This window comes from Capra hircus, chromosome 26 (genome assembly GCF_001704415.2).
Source record: "Capra hircus breed San Clemente chromosome 26, ASM170441v1, whole genome shotgun sequence".
Lineage (NCBI taxonomy): Eukaryota > Metazoa > Chordata > Mammalia > Artiodactyla > Bovidae > Capra > Capra hircus.
This window is the reverse complement of record NC_030833.1, coordinates 28,345,952-28,369,370: the sequence shown is the minus strand read 5'-3', so window position 1 is coordinate 28,369,370 and position 23,419 is coordinate 28,345,952. Positions and strand designations below refer to the sequence as shown.

General features: G+C 43.9%; 1 protein-coding gene across 1 annotated transcript in view; it reads left to right on the top strand.

The window, feature by feature from the left end:
• Window positions 500-23,419, top strand: part of WBP1L (WW domain binding protein 1-like) — a 59,809-nt gene continuing 36,889 nt past the window's right edge. The window contains exon 1 of the mRNA XM_005698378.3: window positions 500-675. Coding sequence (XP_005698435.1) covers window positions 586-675 — 90 coding nt within the window. The 5' untranslated portion in view covers window positions 500-585. The remainder of the gene's footprint in view (window positions 676-23,419) is intronic.

The following is a 23,419-nucleotide window of genomic DNA, read 5'->3' as shown; positions in this document are numbered from 1 at the left end:
AGACATCAAGACATTTTTAGATTACGGCAGCCTTCTTCGAGAGCACCCGGTTACTTTCTAAAAGTAACTTATTTTCCAACACCCTTTAGAATTACCAAACCTCTTCTCTTTGCTAAACCGTGGAAATCTAGTACTTCCGCCACACTCAAGATGGTAAACACCAGACTTAGACTTTTCAACCCACGTTTTGGACGGTCCCGCCCCCCGTCGGAGGTACTTCCGCCACGCTCTGCGGAGCGGACGCATTTATACCGCCTCCCAGCCCCCAAGACGGCCCGGCTTCCTCCTACTTTCCATTGGCTGAATTTCTCCGATTTTCCGTCTTCATAAGGAGGCGGAACTTCGATTTGACCGACAGCTTTTTTAACCAATGGGCGAAGGGCAAGGGCCAATGACGCGTAGGAACTGGAGAACCACCCCAGTGTCTGGGAGGGCGTTTGGGCTGGGGCGGGGTGAAGCGCAGCCGGAAACGGGAGGGGAGAGTGAAACAGGAAAAGAAGGGAAGAAGGAAGACCAGGGGAGAGGAGGAGAGGGAGGAGGAGGGAGGTGGCGGCGCCGTGGCGGAGGAGCAGGAGCAGGAGGGGGATGGCGAGGAGAAGGCTCCTGGGTGGCATGGCGCTCCTGCTCCTCCAGGCGCTGCCCGGCCCCCTGTCAGTCAGGGCTGAACCCACGCAGGTAAGGGGGAGGGTCGTGTGGCGGCCTGAGGGGCCAGGCTGGGGGCCTCGGGGTCGTCGAGGCGTGGCTGGAGAGGGCCTGAAGGAACATTGTCACCAAGAGTTGCAGGCTCCTGAGACGGTCACCCATGCTTGAGTGGACAGGATCTGAGGGGGCGTCGGTGTTTAGCCGAGGAGCACCTGTGACGGTTTTGGTATCGGGGAGGCGGCAGAGGCATGCTGCCAAGTGAGTTGAGGGGCGTTTGAGGCGGCAGTTCAGTCAGGTGGGCCGGGAATGATTGTGAATGGATAGTAGTATCAAGCGGGGCGTGTGTGGGGTGCGCATTCGTGTCCTCCAGTGGAGCAGGTCTGTGAGGCAGCGGTGCCGCGTGTCCGTCGGTGCGGGTAGGGGTCCGTGGGTTATTGAGCCGGCCTGAGAGGGGCTGAGAGGAAAGCTATTTCCAGCTGGATCGGGGTATGTTCTAGGGGCCTCTTACCCCATTTTAAGTGGTGTTGGAGGCGGGACTCTCGGAAGGCAGGTGGGATGAGGTAGCCTGGGACCCCTCAGCAGCAGCGCACACCTGAGCTGTAACAAGTTCTTACTATTAGGTTGACTGGACTGGGGAAGCCAGTGACTGATGCTGTCCTGGGCCAGCTCAGAGTTTTGAGCAAAGGGTGGTGCTGATGCCAATATGGTCAACAAATGGAGCACCCTAGATTTTCTTGCTAGGTGGCTTGTGCAGATTTCAGCCGCTGCTGGCATTTCGAAACTCTTAATGGGAGCCTTACTCTTGGTGCCAAGTTGGGTGGGGTGCAGTGGGGGGAATCACCCTCCTTCCCTTCTTTGCATTTGGCAAGGCTTTACCGTTCTGTTTTCTCTGTCTCTTCAGAAAGGCCTACACACACAGAGCAAGATGACGGAATCTATATAGTATAGCTTAGCACTTGAACTTGGTGTGGTCAACAGTAGAAGCAGAATGCCAGCAAAAATACTTATCATTTTTCCTAGGAATTTATGAGCATCCTGTTATGCCCATTTAGTATCCTCTATTTAAAACATTAATTTTTTTTTAAGTGAGGTAAAATTTATATAACATAAATCGTTTAAAACCATTTGACCATTTTAAGATGAACAATTCAGTGGTATTTAGTATATTCACAGTGTTAAGCAACCACTGCCTCGATCTAGTTCCAGAGTATTTTCATCACCTGGGAAGAAAACCCTCTATCATTAAGCAGTTCCTCCCTGTTTTGCCTCCCTGCAGCCCCTGGAAAACATCAGTCTACTTTGTGTATCTATAGATTTATCTATTCAGGGTATTCCATGTAAATGGAATCTTACAATATATGACCTTTTGTATCTGGCTTCTTTCCCTTAGCATAAAATTTTCAAGGATTATTCACATTGTAGCATGTATTTCTTTCCTTTTTTATGGGTGAATAATACTCCATTCTGTGGCTCTTCCAGAATTTGTTGTTTCATCTGTCTGTGGAAATATCATCTGCTCTTCTCAAAGACTATATTTTGTATATTAGAAATAACGTATGAAAAGAGTAGAGCTCATTTTCTGGCCCAGCACATTCCCTTTTCTTGGGCTGGGACTCTTCTGTTCTAGGCTTTGTTGGGGTTCTTTCTTTTCTCAGTTAAAATCATAAACTGGCAGGAGAAATAAGTTTTCTTTATTAGAAAAGTTACTGCCCTTAGGACTGGTCAAGAAATGTAGATATTGAGAGAGCAAAATATAGAACAAACTGTTGCTTTTCCTTTACACCTGCACTTAAATATCTCTAAAGACTGTTCCCAATAACCAGTAATTAGCATTACTAGGGGGTTGATTTAGGAACAGTACAGGCTTTGGAGCTGGGTTCCCTGGGCCTGTGAACTGCATCTCCCTAGTGGAGAGCAGTGATTGGCATCTGGTGGGAACGAGATCCATTTCTTTAACCGGATGGAAAATGAAGGTTCCTTCCCAGGTCATGGAAGCCTAGGAGGTGGAGAGAAGACGTGGGAGGGATCCTCAGTGTAATGTCCTAGTTGCCATTTGTGGATCACAGGCTGTTTGCTTATCATCTCTCTGGCACTTCCGATACTTACTTGAGGGACAAGGGCGGCTTTTGTACTTTGTTCCGTTTGGATGGATGCTAACACTGGACGGCAGCTACTAGGTTGTTACAGGTCCTGCAGAGAAGAGGAAATTTCTGAAATGAGTAGTCTATCCCCCTGACCCTTTCCCCCTAACACTCCTGCCTTCATCTTATAGACTCTCTTTCTCAGTATCTATGGTAAGAATTGTTTTGTGAATTTTAACCTTTGAAATGGAAGTTACTCTATAATAATTAACTCTGAATCCCCCACAATCTAGTCAATTTAGTTTTTGGTTTTTGTTGATTTTTTTTTTTGTTTACAGAAATCAGTGAAGAAAAAAAATTAGAGACCACTTGGTATAGAATGTACTTCAGGTACTCGCTGTCCTTGTTTCAACAAGTAGCTTCTGGCTAGCTCTGAATTGAGGAGGACTCTCTGTACTCTTTCTGTATTGAAAGTGGTATGGGTACCTCATGGCATTTTTTTTCTCTTGACATGGCTTTATTAGATACAATCTTTTTAATTGAAGTCCATTCTAAAGGAGATCAGTCCTGGGTGTTCACTGGAAGGACTGATGCTAAAGCTGAAACTCCAATACTTTGGCCACCTCATGCGAAGAGTTGACTCATTGGAAAAAACTCTGATGCTGGGAGGGATTGGCGGCAGGAGGAGAAGGGGTCAACAGAGGATGAGATGGCTGGATGGCATCACCGACTGGATCGAAGGACATGAGTTTGAGTGAACTCCGGGAGTTGGTGATGGACAGGGAGGCCTGGTGTGCTGCGATTCATGGGGTCGCAAAGAGTTGGACATGACTGAGCTGAACTTATTTACAATGTTGTGTTAGTTTCTGGTGTACAGCAAAGTGATTCAATTATGTATATATGTGTGTGTATCTCAGTTCCCTGGTTGCTCAGACAGTAAAGAATCTGCCTGCAATGCAGGAGACCCAAGTCCCTGGATCAGGAAGATCCCTGGAGAAGGAAATGGCCACCCACTCCAGTATTCTTGCCTGGAGAATTCCATGGACAGAGGAGCCTGGTGGGCTACAGTTCATAGGATCGCAGAGAGTCAGACAAGACTGAGTGATTAACACACACACATATGTGTGTATAGAAACATGTGCATATATACACACATAAACGTGTATGTACATTTGTGTGTACACATGTGTATATACCTACGTATATATAAACATACATGCATATATGTATATACAGATAAATTGTTTTTCATAATACAATCTTTTTTAAAACTTGCATTTCATATCACTTAATATTTGGCAGCTTTCTTTCTCTAGTTCCAGCTCTGCACTGGAACAATTATTTCCTGCCATCCTGGCCCAGATAAGTTCATCAGTTTAAGTCCCTCTTTGATTAGGAACTTGGACTTAATTCTCCTGTAGATCCTTGCAATTCAGATGTGATTCTGTGAATCTATAAAGGATAAAAAAAGCCATGGAGTCTCCAAACAGAAAGGCCTTGACATTTGTCTTTTTCAGTTGAATTATGATGGAGATACAGAGTTTCTTTCTTTCTCTTGTTGGTTAGATTCAACTGGAAAAATCTGACTGTAGTATTTAAAGTTTTAGTAGAAATGTCTTTTTCCATAAAGTGATCCAACTGATGGATTGGGCACAAATCTGTAGAGATGTGGTCCTTACCTTCCCTCTGCCATGCTTCAAACTTTGAGTTGGACAGGGGCCCTAGCTCATGATTTGTTTTTTCCCACCACACCCCGCAATAATGTATCCCTTCCCCCCACCTTTACTTATCTCTGCTGCCCTAGTTCTCAGTACAGAAGCCCTGCTCCACTCTTCTTTCCTAACTACAGCATTATAGTGTGACCACACTCATTCCTTCTTGTAGAAGAGTGAGTTATGAGACTTTCAAATTCTTATCCTCTTTCTTTCTCTTTCTTAGCCTACTTTATACACCAAAGTGAGCAGTTGTCTAAAATCAACACCATAAGTTGCTTATGTAAATCCTTTCAGTAGACTCCAGCAAACATTTACTGAAACGTTCGCTCTTTGCAGCAGGCTATTATTCCTAGGCACTGCTGCTGCTGCCGCTAAGTCGCTTCACTCGTGTTCGACTCTGTGCGACCCCATGGACTGCAGCCCACCAGGCTTCCCTGTCCCTGGGATTCTCCAGGCAAGAGTATAGGAGTGGGGTGCCATTTCCTTTTCCAGTGCATGAAAGTGAAAAGTGAAAGTGAAGTTGCTCAGTCGTGTCCGACTCTTAGTGACCCCATTGACTGCAGCCTACCAGGCTCCCCTGCCCATGGGATTTTCCAGGCAAGAGTACTGGAGTGGGGTGCCGCTCGGCACTGGGAACCCTCAAATGAGTAACCAGCGCCCTGTCCTCAAGGAGATGATAATCTTGTGAGAAAGACAGATAACAAACACTGATTTGTAATCTGGAGGGATCAGTGCTGTAATGGTTGTTCAGTTGCTCAGTCATATCCGACTCTGCGACCCCGTGGACTGCAGCATGCTAGGCTTCCCTGTCCTTCGCTGTCTCCCAGAGTTGGCTCCAACTCATGTCCATTGAATCAGTGATGCCATCCAGCCATCTCATCCTCTGTCATCCCCTTCTCTTCCTGCCTTCAGTTTTTCCCAGCATCAGGGTCTTTTCCAATGAATCAGCTCTTTGCATCAGGTGGCCAAAGTATTGGAGCTTCAGCATCAGTCCTTCCAGTGACTATTCAGGACTGATTTCCTTTAGGATCAACTGGTTTGATCTCCTTGCTGTCCAAGGGTCTTAAGGAATGTAACGAGTCCCTATAATGGGAGTACATGCAAAGGACTATGGGAACCATGGCTAGGACTGGGCGAAGGTGGGGATTTAGGGAGTGCTTCATAGAGGGAGAGGCATTTGGACAGGGCTTTCTAGGTTGATAACATTAAGTAGGATGTCTGTGGACCAGGAGGTGGGGGCTGGTGGTGGTTATTCCAGTATGAAAGAGTGGGAATGGAGTTTTTTGAAGAGGCACACAGTCTGTGGTGGAAGCTTTGCCTGTGGGTGTGCAGAGGACTGTGAGAGTAGGTTGAGACTTGTGGGCTGCAGTTAGATGGTAAGGAGGCCTTTTATCCATTGTTGAAGCAGTGCTGTCCAGTAGAACTTATATGATGTTGGAAATCATCTGTATCTGTGCTATCCATGTGTGGCTACTAAACACTTAAAATGTGACTAGGATAACTGAGAAACTGAATTTTTAAAGACATTTAATTTTTTCATATCAACTTTATTGAGAGAGAATTCACTTGGCAAAGGATTCCATCCTTTTAAAGGGTACAGAAAATATATTTTTTTCAGTAAGTCACAGGGTTGTGTAAGCATCTCTACTATGTAATTTTAGAACATTTTCATCACTCCACACAAAAACTCCATAACCATTAGCACCCCTTCCCCATTACACCCCTTCTTCCTCCGGCCCCTGCAACTGCTAATCTACCTTCTCTCTGTTGGATTTGCCCATTGTGGACATTCTGTATAAATACAGTCATATACCATGTGGTCCTTTGTAACTGGCTTCTTTCACTTGGCATCATGTTTTCAAGTTTCTTCCATGTTGATGTATTGGTATTTCTTTGCCTGTATCTGCATTTCATTCCCTTTTGTATGGCCAACAGTCAGTTGTATGAATGTACCACATTTTATTTGTCCATTCATCAGTTGATGGACATTTGGGCTGTTTCCCCTTTTGGGCTATTATGAATAATGCTGCTGTGTACATGCATGAACATGTTTTTATGTAGATATGTTTTCATTTCTCTTGGGTATATACCTAATAGTGAAATTGCTGGGTCTAATAAGTCTTTGTGTAACCTTTTGAGGAACTGCCAGACTGTTTTCCAGAAGTCTGGATTGATATGGTATGATATTGTGGCCACTGACCACCTATTAGATAATGCAGATCTAACAGTTTTCCAGTGTGGAGCTGGAATATGGTCTAATGTAGTGGTGGAGTCGTGGGCTGTGGGGGCAGACTATGTGAGTTCCAGACTTGATTCTTCCACTTACTATCCTTGAGCAAAGTATTTAACTTCTTTGTGCCTCAGTTTCCGCATCTGTAAAATGGGGATAGTAATAGCATATACCTTACAGATTTGTTGGGAGGTGAAAAGACATACTGTATGTAAAGCTTTTGGAGTATACTTAATGGTTATTAAATATAATAATACTTATCCCATGGACAGAGGACCCTGGTAGGCTACAGTCCATGGGGTTGCAAAGAGTCGGACACGACTGAGTGACTTCACTTCACCACTACTATTATTTTTGAGGGTCCTCAGAGTTCATTGTGATTGGTAAGTTGGTGTTACCTCTCAAACTAGGTTCAGAAACTGAGATTTGGGGAGTTTGAAGTGACTTCCTTGATCCTGTTCTTTATCTGAATTTAAGTTTGATTCTGATCTTTTACTTGTGTAGGTAACTTTTCATGGTGAACCTGTGTAGAGTAGTATTCTCAATTGGGAGCAATTTTTCCTGAGGACATTTGTCAGTGTTTGGAATCTTTTTTGTTTTTTTTAAGTATTTATATTTGGCTGCATCGAGCCCTAGTTGTGGTACTCTGGCTTTCTTGTTGAAGTACTCAGACTCAGTTATTGTGGTATGTGGGCTTGCTCCAGGGCATGTGGGATCTTAGTTCCCTGACCAGGAATGGAACCCACAGACCCAGCACTGCATGAGTTTCTTAGCCACTGAACCACCAGGAAAGTCCCTGGAAGCATGTGATTGTCATAACTCAGGAGCGCTACTGGCATCTGTTGTGTGAAGGCCAGGGGTGCTGCTAAACGTTGAGGGTAGTCCCCCCACAACAGAGAATTGTCTGGCCCAAAATGTCAGTAGTGCCAAGGTGGAGGGACCCTTGTGTGGTACCTGCTGTCCCCTTACCAGCTCCTGTTCAGAATCTTGGGATTTTTGAGGTCAGTTTTCCTATGAAGAGATGTGTGTGAAATAACCTCTGACAAATTTCAGGTGGGACAGTTTAAAGCTTTGATGTCCTGAATCTTGATTACTCTGTCGTGTTGACGTGCCTTACCAGTCAGCTTCGCTTTATCAGCCAACATCAACAGTTTTGACAGAAGCACATTTTTTTCAGTCTGTGGTTCAGTAAGCAGGTGAGCCTCCCTCAGTCACCCCATCTTGAACTTTCTTTCCTCTCACTTTGGTCTACCCTTGTGGTTTCACTTTAAGAACATGTTTGTTTTCGCCCCAGTGAAAGCGGGATGGCCAGTTACTTCCTTTTCTGTGTCCTCCATGGTCCCGTAATCACTCTGAACTGAGTCATGTTCTTAGAACTTTTTCCTTTGCTCATTCCAAGTCTTCGCTTTCCTCTCATTTTTGGCCTCACAAATATTAGTTCTCACACACGCTCAGCCTGCAGAAACCATTAGATGTCCTCCGGTCGCCACAATGGAAGCTCACGGTCCTGGACCTCAGCGGGGCTGTGTCTGGAGGAGAGTCCTTTTTGCCAGGCCCCAGGACGCAGCTCGTCTGTGGATACCGGGCATAGGCTGACTACTCTGTGGGTGCTGTGAGGACCTTAGATGGGTTTGGATTTAAAATTCCAACTCCGATAGAATGCCTGACCAGGTCACGCACCTCTTTCTTTCTTGCCTAAGCTGCTGGACTGATGTTTGAGGGACCATGAAGACCGGGTAGCCCAGTGACGCGGGTTCATTCCTTGCCCTGCAGCCTCAATGGTAGGCTTTGTTGGGGCCACCGAGCCTACTCTGACCACACAGCGTGGCCACTGGGGGACGAGGAGTGGTGACAGTGGATCTGGGTGGCCTGTCTGCTCAGCAGCAGACAACAGACAGCCGTGGGCACCGCCCTTTTGGCCCATCCTTTACAGATCCACTAGGTGGAGCAAAGTCTGGCCAAAAACCCACATGCAATGTGGAAACCACAAACAAAGAAATACAAATAAATCCAGAATACTGCAACCTGGGAGGTAAGGAAAAGGGAAACAAATCTCATTCTATTGAATTCTGCAGCTTGTTGATACAATTCTGGGCTTTCCCAGTGTGGGAATTAAAGTCGGTCATCCTCTCATATTTGTGAGTCTTGCCTGGATGGGGTTTTTTTGGATCCTCTCACTCACTCAGCTGCATTCCCATAGCCGGATTTATTTACTTTTGGTTTTCATCTTTCCATACTTTCGTCTGTGGGACAGCAGATGAGCTGTGTATCTTCTATTCCTGGTGCCGTCGTCACTCTCATAGTGTCACGGCTCAGTTTTGATTCACGATCTTAGGTGTTTTAAAGAATTTAAATTTGTGTTTGAAGAGATGAGAGTGAATGTAAGATGTTGTAGGAATATTTGTGGCTTGGAAGCGTGGATCTTAGAGAGAAGTTATGAAAAAATATCTGTTTTGATTTTTAAATATGGAGCAAGACAGATTGTGTTGTAACACTATTTTATTATACATTCTTATAGAATGTATACATTCTTATAGATGCCTTTCATGGAGAAAATCATTTTTCATAACTGTTCTTTGTTCGCCATTTAAAAATTATATTCTCCACCTAAGATTTCACCTGGCGATTTCACTCTGGTTGTGTTAAAAACCAATCAAACACAGAATGAAAGCACCATAGCTTAGTTTGGATTTACATATTTGTGGTTTATTTGGGAGAGAAAGTTAATATGTGGCTTTCTGCACTGGGATGTTGGAGCACTGTAGCTCTTTGGGACTTGAATATAGAGTTAAATAGTGTAAGAATACTTCTTTCTATTTTCTTAGGTCCCTTGTTTTTAAATATGCAAATCCCCTTGCTGCTGCTGCGGTGGATGGGGCAAGGAGCAGAAAACCTGCTCTGGCCTGATGTGGCAGAAAGTCCACTCTGGCTGTCTCTCCGTTGCCTTTCTTAGACCTGATTGCTGCTTTTCTTTGGACTTTAAGTTACCTTTTCATATCAGTTTTTAATTATACAAAAATAACAATGGCTCATAACAATGGTAAGTAACAGAGAAATACAAAAATACTTGGAGGAGAAATTGAAAGTTTGTGGTTTGGTGTGTATTTTTGGTGGTTTTTCTGTTTATGCTGCATATTTATAGATACAGTAATGTAACTCCTATGTATAAAGTTACATACACATAAAATACATGAAATTGTTTTTTTTTTTTTTTCTATTTTCATGAAATTGTTGGTATGGGTAGCATTCTTTGTTTTCTTTCATTTGTTTTTTAAATTTTATTGGAGTATGTAATTTTATTGAATTTACAATATTGTGTTAGTTTCAGGTGTATAGCAAGCAAATCAGTTTTACAAATACATATATCCACCATTTTTTAGACTCTTTTCCCATGTGAGCCATTAGAGTATTGAATAGAATCTTTCATTTGTTTTTGAAACAAAAATGGATACTTTACATATAGTATTTTAACAATATGCACTTCTTTCAAACCTTCATATACTGTAGACTTCTTTATGCCTTGTGATTTTTTTTTTAATGCCTGTATGTTACAGCTTGAGATCATAAGTTATTTAACCACCCCTCCATTAATGAACGTGCATTGTGTCCAAGGTTTTGCATTTTCACACTGTGCTATAGTGACCATTGTTGCACTTATTTCTGTCTGCAGTTTGCTAGATTCCTTAAAGTGGAATTGGGGGTTATGGGGTTATAACGTGTGGACATTTGGAATTCAGGGCCAAGAGTGCCAAGTTGTTTTCCAACATGGTTGTATCAGTTCACATTCCCATTAGTAGGGCTTACTTCCCCACACACATGAGTATCATTTCTTCACCTGCACCTTCTGCTTATCCTTGAAGATATGTCTTCTGATTCTTAACACAGGCTCCTGGAGAACATTTCAGTTTACTTCCTCAAAGGTGTAGAGGTCTCCTCCCTGTCTGCAAACTGGTTGCTCCCTTTGCTGTGGAGCAGGATTCACCCAAGGGCAGTGAGCCTGTAGCCAGAGGAGGGTAGAAATGCCTGCCCATCTGCTGAAAGAAGTGGTTTGTGGTCCCCTCGAGAATGTCAGGCAGGTGGCCTGGAGCTGTTGGCCAGTTGCTGTGAGGCACACAAGTTTAATTTCAAGCCCAAACTACCACCCTTCCATGGTAGTATCCCAGAAGAAGAGTTGCTTGAAACTGGCATTGTTGAAGAGTGCAGACTCTAGAGCCAGATTACTTCCATATAACCTTGGGCTAGTTAGTTAACTCAGTATCCTCATCTGTAAAATGGGATATTAGCACCTAGCCTATAGGCAGTACCTGCCACATAGTAATTACTAGGCAAATATTAACCTTTGTTGTCGTTATTATTAATTATTTTAGCTCTGGTGAACATTAAGGCTTCCCTATTCCCTTACTGACCCAAGACTTATTTTCGGTGGTGGGATTTAAGAATACATTTTGGTTTACTCCTTGTCCAAAATGAACATGAATCACTTTACATATCATCCCCCTTGGCAATCAGGTGAGAGGTGTTTTTACGCAGTTTTATTTTGGACAGGGAAGTAGGACTTACTGGTGGGTATGAGTAAGGAGGAGACAGTACCATGGCTCTCACGAGCGCAGGGGCTGCCATTTGTCCAGGGGACCATGATTAGGGGTGTATTTGACCCTACAGCCGTCTGGGGTGAGCCGCTCTTCTGTGCCCGTGTTTTCATCCTCATTAAACTTAGTAAATCCTCAGTTCTTGGAGATGTGGATCTTCTGATGGCCAGGGAGCTTGAACTTGGCCCTGAGGAGGGCTTCAGTCACATGCTCCTTTTTCTGCCGCTTGGTGCAGATAGATGTTATAATTTGGCCAACGTGGACCCTGACCACTGTGCCCTTTGGAAGGCCACTGGGGCCTTCCAAAGACACTGAGCCTACCTGTCTGGAACCTTGATTGCGGACAGCATGCCAGTCTTGAAGGTCCTGGAAAGGGTTGTCTCCAGGATCCCTTTGAGCAACCTGCACAGGCAACAGGCTGCATGCACTGCCGAGGAGGCTGCTGTTAGCAGCCATTGCACCAGGCCCCCATGATCAGCTTAACTGGCTGCAAAACAATTGGTTTCTAGTAGTAAAGTGTGAAATTATTTATTCTTAGAGCAGGTAAGTTAGGATATATGCTGTTATTCTGATATACACACCATTGTACCCCCTTACTCCTTGGAAGAAAAGTTACGGCCAACCTAGATAGCATATTCAAAAGCAGAGACATTACTTTGCCAACAAAGGTCCGCCTAGTCAGGGCTATGGTTTTTCCAGTGGTCACGTATGGATGTGAGAGTTGGACTGTGAAGAAAGCTGAGCACCGAAGAATTGATGCTTTTGAACTGTGGTATTGGAGAAGACCCTTGAGAGTCCCTTGGACTGCAAGGAGATGCAACCAGTCCATTCTAAAGGAGATCAGCCCTGGGATTTCTTTGGAGGGAATGATGCTAAAGCTGAAACTCCAGTACTTTGGCCACCTCATGCGAAGAGTTGACTCATTGGAAAAGACTCTGATGCTGGGAGGGATTGAGGGCAGGAGGAGAAGGGGACGACAGAGGATGAGATGGCTGGATGGCATCACTGACTCGATGGACATGAGTCTGAGTGAACTCCGGGAGTTGGTGATGGACAGGGAGGCCTGGCGTGCTGCGATTCATGGGGTTGCAAAGAGTCAGACACGACTGAGCGACTGAACTGAACTGTACCCTCTTGGGCGAGGAAAAGAGTGGGGGGTTTTGGATCATCGTTCATTCTGTCCCCAGCACTGCCACTTGCAGATCTGGCTGCTCTCAGCTCACAGTGTACTGTACTGAGCTGAGGGGTTCCTTGAAGCTTCTTGACACCAGTCCCCAACCTCCGTTTGGTGCTTCCTGTTCTGAGTTGAGAATGCTTTCTGAGGCTTGCTTTTATTTTATTTCTGTAATACAGCTTTTGTTGTTGAGTCACTCAGTCGCATCCAACTCTTTATGACCCCATGGACTGCAGGATGCCAGACCTAATACAGCTTTATTGAGATGTAATTCACATACCATACAATTCACTCTTTTGGAATATACAATTCAGTGAGATAATTCTAGTATATTCACAAGTTTGGGCCACCATCACTACTATCTAATTTCAGAACATTTTCATCAATCACAAAAGAAGTGCTGTTACAAGCAGTCATTCCCACCCCTCCTTCCAAGATCCCCCAAATCCCTGACAACCACTAATTGACCTTCTGTCTCTGTGGACTTGTCCATTCTGATCAGTTCATGTAAATGGAATCTTATACCACGTGCTATTTTATGACTGGCTTCTTTCACTTGGCATCGTGTTTTCAAGGTTCATCTGTTGTAACGTGTCAATAAGTCACTCCTTTTAAAAAAATTTTTATTGGAGTATAGTTGATTTACAATGTTGTGTTTCTCCGTGCGTGTGTGCTTAGTTGCTCAGTTGTGTCTGACTCTTTGTGACCCCATGGACTGCCAGGCTCCTCTGTCTATAGCATTTTTCTAGGCAAGAATACTGGAGTGGGTTGCCATTTCCTCCTCCAGGGGAGCTTCCCGATCCAGGGATGGAACCCATGACTCCTGCATTGCAGATGGATTCGTTACTGCCGAGCCATCAGGGAAGCTGGTGTTCATTTCTGCTGTACAGCAAAGCAAACCAGTTATACAGATACCTATATCCACTCATTTTTTAGATTTTTTTCCCATGTAGGTCATTACAGAATATTGAGACAATTTCCCTGTACTATACAGTAGGTCCTTATTAGCTATCTATTTTATATATAGTAGTGTGTATTTGCCAGTCCTAATCTTCCAGTGTATTTCCTGCTGGTAACCGTAAGTTTGTTTTCTGCATCTGTTACTATTTCTGTTTTGCAAATAAGTTCATTTGTACCAATTTTTTAGATTCCGCATATAAGTGATGTATGATGTTTGCCTCTGACTTCACTCAGTATGCCGATCTTTAGCTCCATCCATGTTGCTGCCATATGTCATTCCTGTTTTATGGCCAATTAATATTCCATTGTATGTATGTAACACATTTAGTTCTTAACTGATGGACATTTGGGCTCTTTCCACTTTGATTTATTATGAATAATGCTGCTTTGAGCATGAATATACAAGTTTTGAGTGGACGTGTGTTTTCTCTCTCTTGGTTATATACCTTGAAGTGGAATTGCTAAGTCATGTGATCACTCTGTTTAACTTTTGAGGAACTGTTTTTCATAGCGGCTGCACCATTATATATCCCTACTACCAGTTTGTGGGATTTTAGCTTCTCCACATACTCTTTAACACTGTTGCCTTTTTTTTTTTTTCAATAATCATAACCATCCTGGTGGGTGCATCCCACTGTGGTTCTGATTTGCGTTTCCCTAATAACTAGTGATGCTGAGCATCCCTTTGTGTTGTTATTGGTCATTTGCATATATTCTTTGGAGAAATGCCAGTTCAGTCCTTTGCTTATTTTAAAATAAGCAGTCTTAATCTGACTGAAGGGACAGCAGTCTTCCCATGGAATCCCAGTGAGTGACTGCTCAAGGAGAGATTTTCCTTTAAAAACAGACTTCGTTAGGTTTCTGGCACTCTACACCTAGCTATATTACCTCTGATTCTCATGACCCGGGGCCAATTACTTGAGCTCGCTTAGAGCTGGCTCTGAGACAGTCGTTTCTGCTGTAAGAGGCCCACAGAGTGTGCCTTCTCTTGGTCAGAGTCTTCTACCATCTCTTGTGGAGATTCATGATGCATGTGTTCTACAGTTAAGCCTCTGAAGAATCCCACAGTTAACACTTATCAGATATCATTATCTAATATCTTATCAGATAAATGGTTTGCAGATATTTCCCCGCCACCCCCCCCCCCCCGTTGATTGTTTTTTCTCCACTTTGTTGATGGTGTCCTTTAAAATACAGCTGTTTTAAATTTTGATCAATGTCACTTTATGTTCTTCTTTTGTTACTTAAGCTTTTGGTGTTCCCTAGTTCTTTTAGGGCTTCCTAAACAATGTTTTTAGGGTAAAAAAATGGACATTATTCAGAATAAGATCCTTTATTTTACTGTGGAGCATTTTAAACATTTACAAAAATAATGCTAAAGAGAATGGTATAATACAATGACGCGCCTATGTACCTACCTCCTAACTTCAGCAATTTAGCATTTTGGCCAGTCTTGTTTTTACCTATATCTACTTTCACTTCCATTCATCCCCACTGCAATTATTTTGAAGCAAGTTGCAGACTTCTATCATCTCAACCATGAATAGTTCCGTTTGAATCTCTAAAAGATAAAAGGACTTTGTTCCAGAACATAACCGCTCTCCCATACCACACCCTAAAAACTTGACAATAATTCCTTAACATTACAGGAGAGGATCTTGCATGTGAAAATTTAATTTGGATCTCGAGATAAAAATCCAGTGAGAAAATTCAGCTAATTATGACAGTTCTTCTGTTTTCATAAGGAATTATCCAGAAGAGTTATACCACTTTAAAAAAGTTATACTACCCAGCGACACCCTTCAGTCCTATGAGTATCAAAAAGTGCTCTTCCAACCATAGGTCTTTCTTTTTTGTCTTGAACGGCTCTAGTGGTAAGTTTTAATCATGGCAGTCCTCTCCTTTATCCCTCTGAAATCTTTGTCTTTTTTTTAGGGGGTGGGGGACACATGCATCCATTTCTAGCCTCTGCCCAGTATATAAAGTGAAAGATTAACTTCTGATTAACTTTTGCCCTCAATTTCTAGTGTAGGGAGAGGTTTTGGGGAAATCCTGTTCTTATCAGAGGTTGCACAGAGGTTCAGAGAAACCCGGGGAATAGAGGAGACCAGCCTGCATGGCTTGTCTTTCAGCTGTCCAGAGCACAGTGTCCCCCATCCAGAGCCTGACTGACTACGCCTGCCCTCAGGGTACAGTATGGGGGGTAGTTCACGACTGATGAGCAGAGATGGAAAATAGAATTTGGAGGCTGAAAGATGCGATAAGATAATGATTCTATGAACAGATGTTCAATAAGAAAGGCTGTGCTGTTTGAAGTGTAGGAGGCTTAGGGTTAAAGAAGCTGCTTAACTGTGGGACCCTTCAGAGGCTTAACTGTGAAGCACATGCACCGTGAATCTCTAAAAGAGACCATAAACGTCTTCAACCACGTGAGCATCTTATCACAGAAATAGCTGCCTTGGAGCGGCCTCTGGGTGATGCTGATAGAAGTAATGAAGGCTCAGAGAGGTGAAGTAACTGGCCCAGGGTCATGAGGATGAGTGGTAGAGTGCCAGATCCCTGACAGAGTCTAGCTTGCAGGGAAATCTGCCTGTAGGCGGTCACTCACTGGGATTCTACGGGAAGACCTCTGCCCCTTCAGTTAGAAACCGTCGGTCTAGCCCTAAGTCACCTGGCATTTTCAGACCTTCGGTGTACTGTCCGGCAAGCGGGAGCGGTAATAACTGCCTGGCCCCATCATCAGTTGATGTAAGGAACAATGAAAAGATGTGAAAGTAGTTTATAAACCTTGAATTCTTTGCAAGAATGATGCTTTATTGTGTCTCTCAGTGGTCAGTGCCTCCTTTTCTATAATACTGAGCACACCTTGCCAAGGATATGCATCTTGAGCAAAGTGAAGGACTTTGGAATGGTGAATATAAAATAGGATATTGGTACCTGCTGCTTTTTTTCCCTGAGAGGTACAGTAGCCTGCACTGACTTCTTGCTGTGATGGGATGCTTTCTCAAAGGCCCTTCCAGCATTTTCTCCCCTAGTCATTAGGCATAGAGAGTAGGGCCTGCCTGCCCACCTTTGCTTTGCTCTCATGCTTGCTTCATGATTTGGGCCCATGGTCAAAATGTCTGTGAAGTCGGTTTACATACTGCTGTCATCCTGTGTTGCTTCGTCCTTTGTGGCCTGGGAATCCACAGGGTTCAGGTGTGGCCTTGGCTGGCCATAATGTGATGAAAGGTCCAGCATCCTTGGCATCTAGTGTGATTCCCCCTCCAGTTTCACCACCTTCAGTCATCATCTTACTTGGGCTATGGATGTGCGTGTTCCAGAAGTTTCTGCACTCCCTACATCTTCTGGGAAGGATAAAGTTGTCTTAAAGTTTTCTGCTGGTGTTTTTGACCATGAAATCTTAGACCTGAAGAAAGTTTGGTTACCGAATAGCCTAAGGAAGGAGGAAGTAATATTTGATTTACATAAGATCTAGGAAATGAGAAAAGGCTTGGTGCCAGGAGCTGTGTTTCCAGCTAGGCCTTATTAAGTCTCATAGTCCTTTAAGCAGAAAAGGTGACTTCCTGATGTTGCTAATGGAATTTCTGGTGAATGGGAGACAAAACCAGGACCCACTTCATCCCATTCCCCATAACTGAAAAACTATTGCTGGGGCGTTCAGTCATGTTCCAGCTGTACCTTGAGAAAGGGATTTTGGCTTTTGAGATGGCTTAAGTGCTTTAAATTCCTCAGCTGAGAAAATTGGAGGTGGATAACCAGAGGGTTTCCCAATCCCTTCATCAAGCCTTATGAGCTCAGAGTACCGTCCAGGTGCTGTCCTTATCTCTCAGCTGTTTTTCAGGTTTCTGTGACCAGGAAAAAGTCACCTGCCCTAATGTTTCAGGTTTAGCTGTATTAACTTCATTTTTACCATTTTCTCTGTAGTTGTCAATTCCTTCATCCATGTGACCATCTTTTCTTGAAGGCCTGCTTTGTGCGATGCATTGCTTGGTACTGTGAGGGACACAGAAATGAATGTTATGTACCTTGGCCTTTCGTTGCTTATACTATACAAGAGGACATAGGCCTGAGAATAAATGACTTTGCTGACACATAGACAAGGGAGCGGATCTTCTTATAAAGCACAACCAAGATCTTACTTTGGAGAGTCTGCACAGTTGCTCTTATGACTTTGCACCCAGAGAGCCCAGAGCTGCTTGCAGGTCCTCAGAGTTGAGGTATCGTGAATAAAATGACATGCTGTTGGCCCTTCCAGGGGCCTGCCACCATTTCACCAAAAGTGGGTTGAGTCTCTCTTTGTCCTGCCCCTAAGTGGAAGCTGAAATCAGATTTAGTGGAGGCCTTGAAGACTAATTTTCCTAAATGAGGTTCTCTTTCCAGGTCACATGTGTGTGTGTATCATGTATTTGGTGTGACCTAGGTCCCCCCTTTTTTCTTATTCTGATCTTTGGTTTAGAGAGCAGTTTGTGAGGAGACATGAAATCTTTTCTGGGGACAGCCCTGAGTTGTAGCTTGCTGATTTTCATGTAATTCTTTGCTACTTGCCAGTTTGGTTGAGGTTGAACTGTTTTCAGGGCAGGAAGAATGAACCTAGCATTTTGGTATAAAAACAAACAAGGCTGCTGTTGTACTTGATAAAGCTAAAACTGTAGACCCAGCAGCAGCTCATTAACCATCAGTGACAGCTCCTGGTTAGTGGTGAGTTTCAGAGACCCCTAGACTCTCCAGAGGAGGCAGTAAATATTTATCCACGAAGGTAATAAATACCAACAGAGTGATTGATTGTCAACAGAAACGGATTTTCTTGTTAAGGGGCAGATAAGCAGGAGGCAGAAACCTTAGGAGGCTGTTGTAAACCAGTTTCAGCTTCTGCTACTTTGACTTCTCTATTTAAAAGATTAGGGCTGTACCATTGCATGGATGTCTTCCGTGCACCTTCCACATCCCCCCACAAAATCAGATTCAAGATTTATCATATTTTAGGAGTAAATATAATTAAACAGCAAGAGAACCAAGATACTTAACAAAATAGAAATTCGTGCCCTTGACATTTATAGTGCTACCATAGTCATCAGAAAGAAAAAATGTGCCACTTACAGGTACTCAGTAAACAAACACATACGTGCTGGCCTCTGCTCTATACCGCCAGCTGATCTTTGCTTCATCTTCAGCCTTTCTTGAATGTCCCGTGTGCCCTTGTTTTCATGCTTTTGGTCGTGCTTGGCCTTGCTTAGCGCTTTCATCTTCTCCCCCAAACCCTACTTTTTTTTTTAGTTAGCCATCTCACAGTGACACTTTTTTGGCCAGTCTGTCCCTCAACAGCTTCCTTTCTTCAGGCTCTTCTTACACTTCTGGTTCTACCCCTTCCCTCGCTTTTATTATAGGGTGCCATTTGTTTCTCCCTGAGGTCTTTGCTCCCTCACTGTGTAACTGAGTAAGTCACTCCTTCAGGGCAAGGCCAGTTCATCCAGTAGTGATCTTTCTCATCCCCGTGGTCTATCCTGGTGGCTGGACGTGACTGTGACTATCATGTCACAGAAGAGGGGGAAGTGACGGGTGTAATATCAAAACACTGTGTCCATGCTTGTTCAAGCCATTTTGTCCAACCACACAGGTCTGGCTGAAATGCTGGCTCCAACTGCCTACTAGGTGTGTGTTTTTGAATGAATTACCTAACTACACTGAAGCGCATGTTTTTCATCTGTTAAATATGAGATAGCAATATAGGTTCGGGTTCTTCCTCTCTGAAATATATCATCTGATGTTTAACAAGTGAGTGTGTACTGCAGTTGAGGGCTGTTTACCCAGCCAGTTTCTGGGAAGACTCAGGAAAGTAGTAGGAGAGCTTCCCCAGGTTTTCATGGAGGCCTTGTAGAAGAAACAAGCCCTGTGCCTTGTAGACCTCCTTGTCCCTTTTGGAACCCAGGAGAGGTGTGTTACCTTGCCTCAGCAGGCTTGCTCCTCATCTGCCTTTGTCCAGCCCCAGGACACAGACAAGTTAGTATTCTTGGTTTCTGGCAGCTGAGCAGTCTTTAACATTTCTGCTTGGCAAGGTTCTGCCAATCTTTGTTCTGGGCTTGGAATTCTTCCTATGGCATTCCCCAAAATAATTACTTCAGGATCCTTTTATTGATGCCCAGCCTTGCATTTGTGACATGATGTCTTGGTTTGACTGATTGTGGCGCTCCTGTCAATCTGGGGTTTGGGTTAGTATTCATGTCTGCATTTTTTGAGTCAGAACTCGAAGGCATTTAAATGTGCTTGTGCACAGCCTGCAAGTGATAAGAAAGGTCTTTTATTTTTATCTTAGATGTTCTGTATCTGTGTTGCAGCCTCTACTCAAAGCATCTGGAAATAAAAGGCTTTAGGTCTGGAGATTACCTCTTGCCCTGGAAGCTGGCAGTTGCTATCCTGTTCTGACAAAACCCTCTTTCTTCAGATTCCTTGATTGCGAAATGAGAAACTCAGAGCCCTCAGCCCTAGTCTCCTTTAGCCTCTGCTGGCTGATGAACACTTCACCAGATTACCTGAGATCCAAGGCATGGAAGACCTTCCATGCCACCTTGCTCCTTGTGTGGGGACCGGTTCCATGTTGGGAACTTTTGAGAACTTTAGGACTGTCCTAGTCTTTTACTTCATGGAGCTCAGGCCCCAAAGTTGGTCAGAATGAGAGGCCCTGACCCTATCCTTGGGAACACCACTGTCAGATTCAGTGTTAAGTGACAGTCTTACAGACAGGGTTCTAGAGCACTGACTAGGGACATGAGTGTCTGCTTAGCGTTTAGCTGACCGTCAGTTCCAGTTTTTGCTTTACCGGTAACTTCTGGTTTAATATCATGACTCCTGTATTATTGTAAAGGAAAGAGTCTTTGGAGCCAGAGACGTCATTCAGATCCTTGCTCTTACTCTGCCTGCTCTGTGACCTTGGGCAGGTCTCCATATGCCTCAGTTTCTACAGCTGAGCAGTAAGGATATTAATACCTACATGATGATCATGAGATGTTGGTTAAATGAAAGTTCTTAACATAAAGGCTGGTTTCACTGTCAGTACTAGCAAATAACTTCTCTCGCTCTGCCTCTTTCCCAGAATTTCTTTTTAATATTTATTTTTAAAGTTTTATTTATTTGGTTTTGGCTGTGCTGGGTCTTGGTTGCTGTGCAGGCATTCTCTAGATGCAGTGAGCAGGGGCTGCTCTATAGCTGCTGTACATGAGCTGCTCATTGAGGAAACTTCTCTTGTTGATGAGCACACGCTTTTAGCGTGCAGACCTCAGTAGTTGCAGCTCATGGGTTCAGTGTCTGCGGCTCCCAGGCTCTAGAGCACAGGCTCAGTAGTTGTGGTGCACAGGCTTAGTTGCCCCTTGGCATGTGGAATCTTCCTGGAGCAGGGATCGAACCTGTGTCTGCTACACTGACAGGTGGATTCTTTACCACTGAACAACCAGGGAAGCCCTTTCTCAGAATTTAAGGATTATAAATGCATAGGCTGCCTAGGAAAATGTTGCGAAAAGATTCTTAAATCAACTATAGTAAAGGAATGAATTTCACTAGCTTTGAACATGTATTATGTTGCAATGAGTGAGTGAGTGAAAGTCTCTAAGTCGTGTCCAACTCTTTGTGACTGCATGGATTATACAGTCCGTGGAATTCTCCAGGCCAGAATACTGGAGTGGGTAGCCGTTCCCTTCCCCAGGGGATCCTCTCAACCCAGGGATTGAACCCAGGTCTCCCACATTGCAGGTGGATTCTTCACCAGCTGAGCCACAAGGGAAGCCCAAGAATACTGGAGTGAGTAGCTTATCCCTCCTCCAGCGGATCTTCCCAACCCATGACTCGAACCAGGGTCTCCTGCATTGCAGGCGAATTCTTTACCAACTGAGCTATCAGGGAAGTATAGCTGTTGCAGTGTGTCTTCTTTAATAAATTAATCCAAACGGTTTCAGCATTATCTTTGTCACTACTCAGGGCCATAAACAGTTATTAAACTAGAACATTTTGACAGCATAATCCTGGTCAGTTCTGGTTTAGTGTGATTTGCAGCATGTAGGATCTTAGTTCCCTGACCAGGGATGGAACCCATACCCCTTGGCAGTGGAAGCGCAGAATCCTAACCACTGGACCACCAGAGAATTCCCCCTCCCCACCTTTTTTTAAGTTGGTGAATTCAGCATTGAATCAAATTCTATATTGTGTCAGGGAGATGACTAAAATGGTTTGAAGATGGATTTGACTTAGCTTTGGTCTACCATGTATGAACCTGGATCATTTATATAAAAGAATCTTTTTTCAGACTAGTAGAAACTACTGATTATCATTTTGCTTCTTAAATCCCCAAACTGACTACTTTGTCCCTGGGTTGTGGTAATATTTGTAAGTCATGGCAAAAAGTGAACTTGCCTTCCTGGGAATGCCTGCATTTGCCATTTCAGCTGCTCTTTCTCCTCATCCTCCAAATTTTAGAACTCAGTGAAGGTTGGTCAGGGACTAGGGGCAAGGAAAAGTAGATCAGTGAGGAAGATACCATTCTTAGTAGTCACTTTGTTAGAGTGTATGATGTTGTTTTCAGTTTAATGCTGCCTTGTACACAGAATCTTATAATCTTGTAAGAAGATAAAAGTTGGCAAATGCTGATTAGAAACACTGTCTTGAGTAGCATCCTTAATAGAATAATTTATTAGGTTGCAAGGAAATTGGGAAGCCTGTGTTGCAATTTTGATCATTGAGATTGAACTTTGACAAAATTATTTTTGAATTTCTAGTAATCTTGTTGCAGTTCCACTTAATCAGAGATGACTGCTGATAAATATTATTTAGAAATGTGGAAAGTTTCCTTTGTCCATTAGAGCAAGGATTCTTGACTGTCTTGCTCACAGAGGTACCTCCAGCTCCTATACCAGTGCCTGGCATACTGTGGGCGTTCAGTAGGTGTGGAATGAATGAATGAATAGTATGCCTACGCCATGTACTCTTTCCATAGAGCTGTGGGTGTCATGCTGTCTTGTCAGGTAGGTTCAGAGCGGAGTTGCCCAGGAGGAGTTGAGGATGCCTTTTCCACTAGTTTTATTGTCAAAGTTAATAATGCTGGGTGTGTTTGAGGATGGTCTACGTTCGAGGAAATGAAAAGAGGGTGTAGAAAGCTGTCTGTTCTCTCTTGCCCAGAGGGATGTGTCTGAGTGTCCAGGCCTGCCTGCCTGGCTGGCAGTTCATCCTATGTGTGAGGGTAGAAGCAAGGCATGGGCTAGACTAGATGACCGCGTCTTGAGGGGACATATTCGCTGAAGAATGGCTTCCTAGTCCCCAAACACCTGCAGTGGCAGAAGCCACTTCACCCCTCTTCCCTTCTCCATAGCAATGGGGCTGCTAGTCATTTCTTTGTGAGACTCCAGGAAATGGCCCAGCTGGCTTGGCTTATTCATTTCCTTGTCAGGAAAGTCGATGTGACCTTGACCGTCAGTGGGAGACCTGTAGCAAGTACATTGTGTGTCTGGCTGGATTCGCTAATGATTGAAAAGTACTTTTGGCAAGTCACCTTGCTGTAAGTGTTATATACTGCTAATTTATTGTCCTCAGTAGAGGTGAAAGATAATAGAGGTGAAAAATAATTTGCAAGAATCATTTCTGATTTACCTGGGTCTGCCCAGCACAGTGCCAGTCCCACGGGGGCCTTTGCTGAGTATCACTGAAAGAAAACTGTTGCAGAAAATAAAAAGATGAGATATACTTGCTTTGAGTGATGGAAATATCATTAATCTGCAGCCTAGGAAGTTATTAGAAAGTAACTTTGGGTTTACAGTGTTCCTCTGAAGATTGTTCTCATTGTGAGTCATTTCTGCAAGTCCAAATCCAAACACAAATGCTTGCTACTGTTGTCTTTGCTAAAGGTTTCATGGCTGGAGGGAGGGAGTGTGACCTGCTGTTAAGGGAACACTAGCCAGACAAGAGCTGGCTTACACCGCTGACTGGGAAAAGTCAGGTGAGGACGCCAACCCCGGGGCCTTTGCTTCCTGTACAAAAGCTTACCTTAG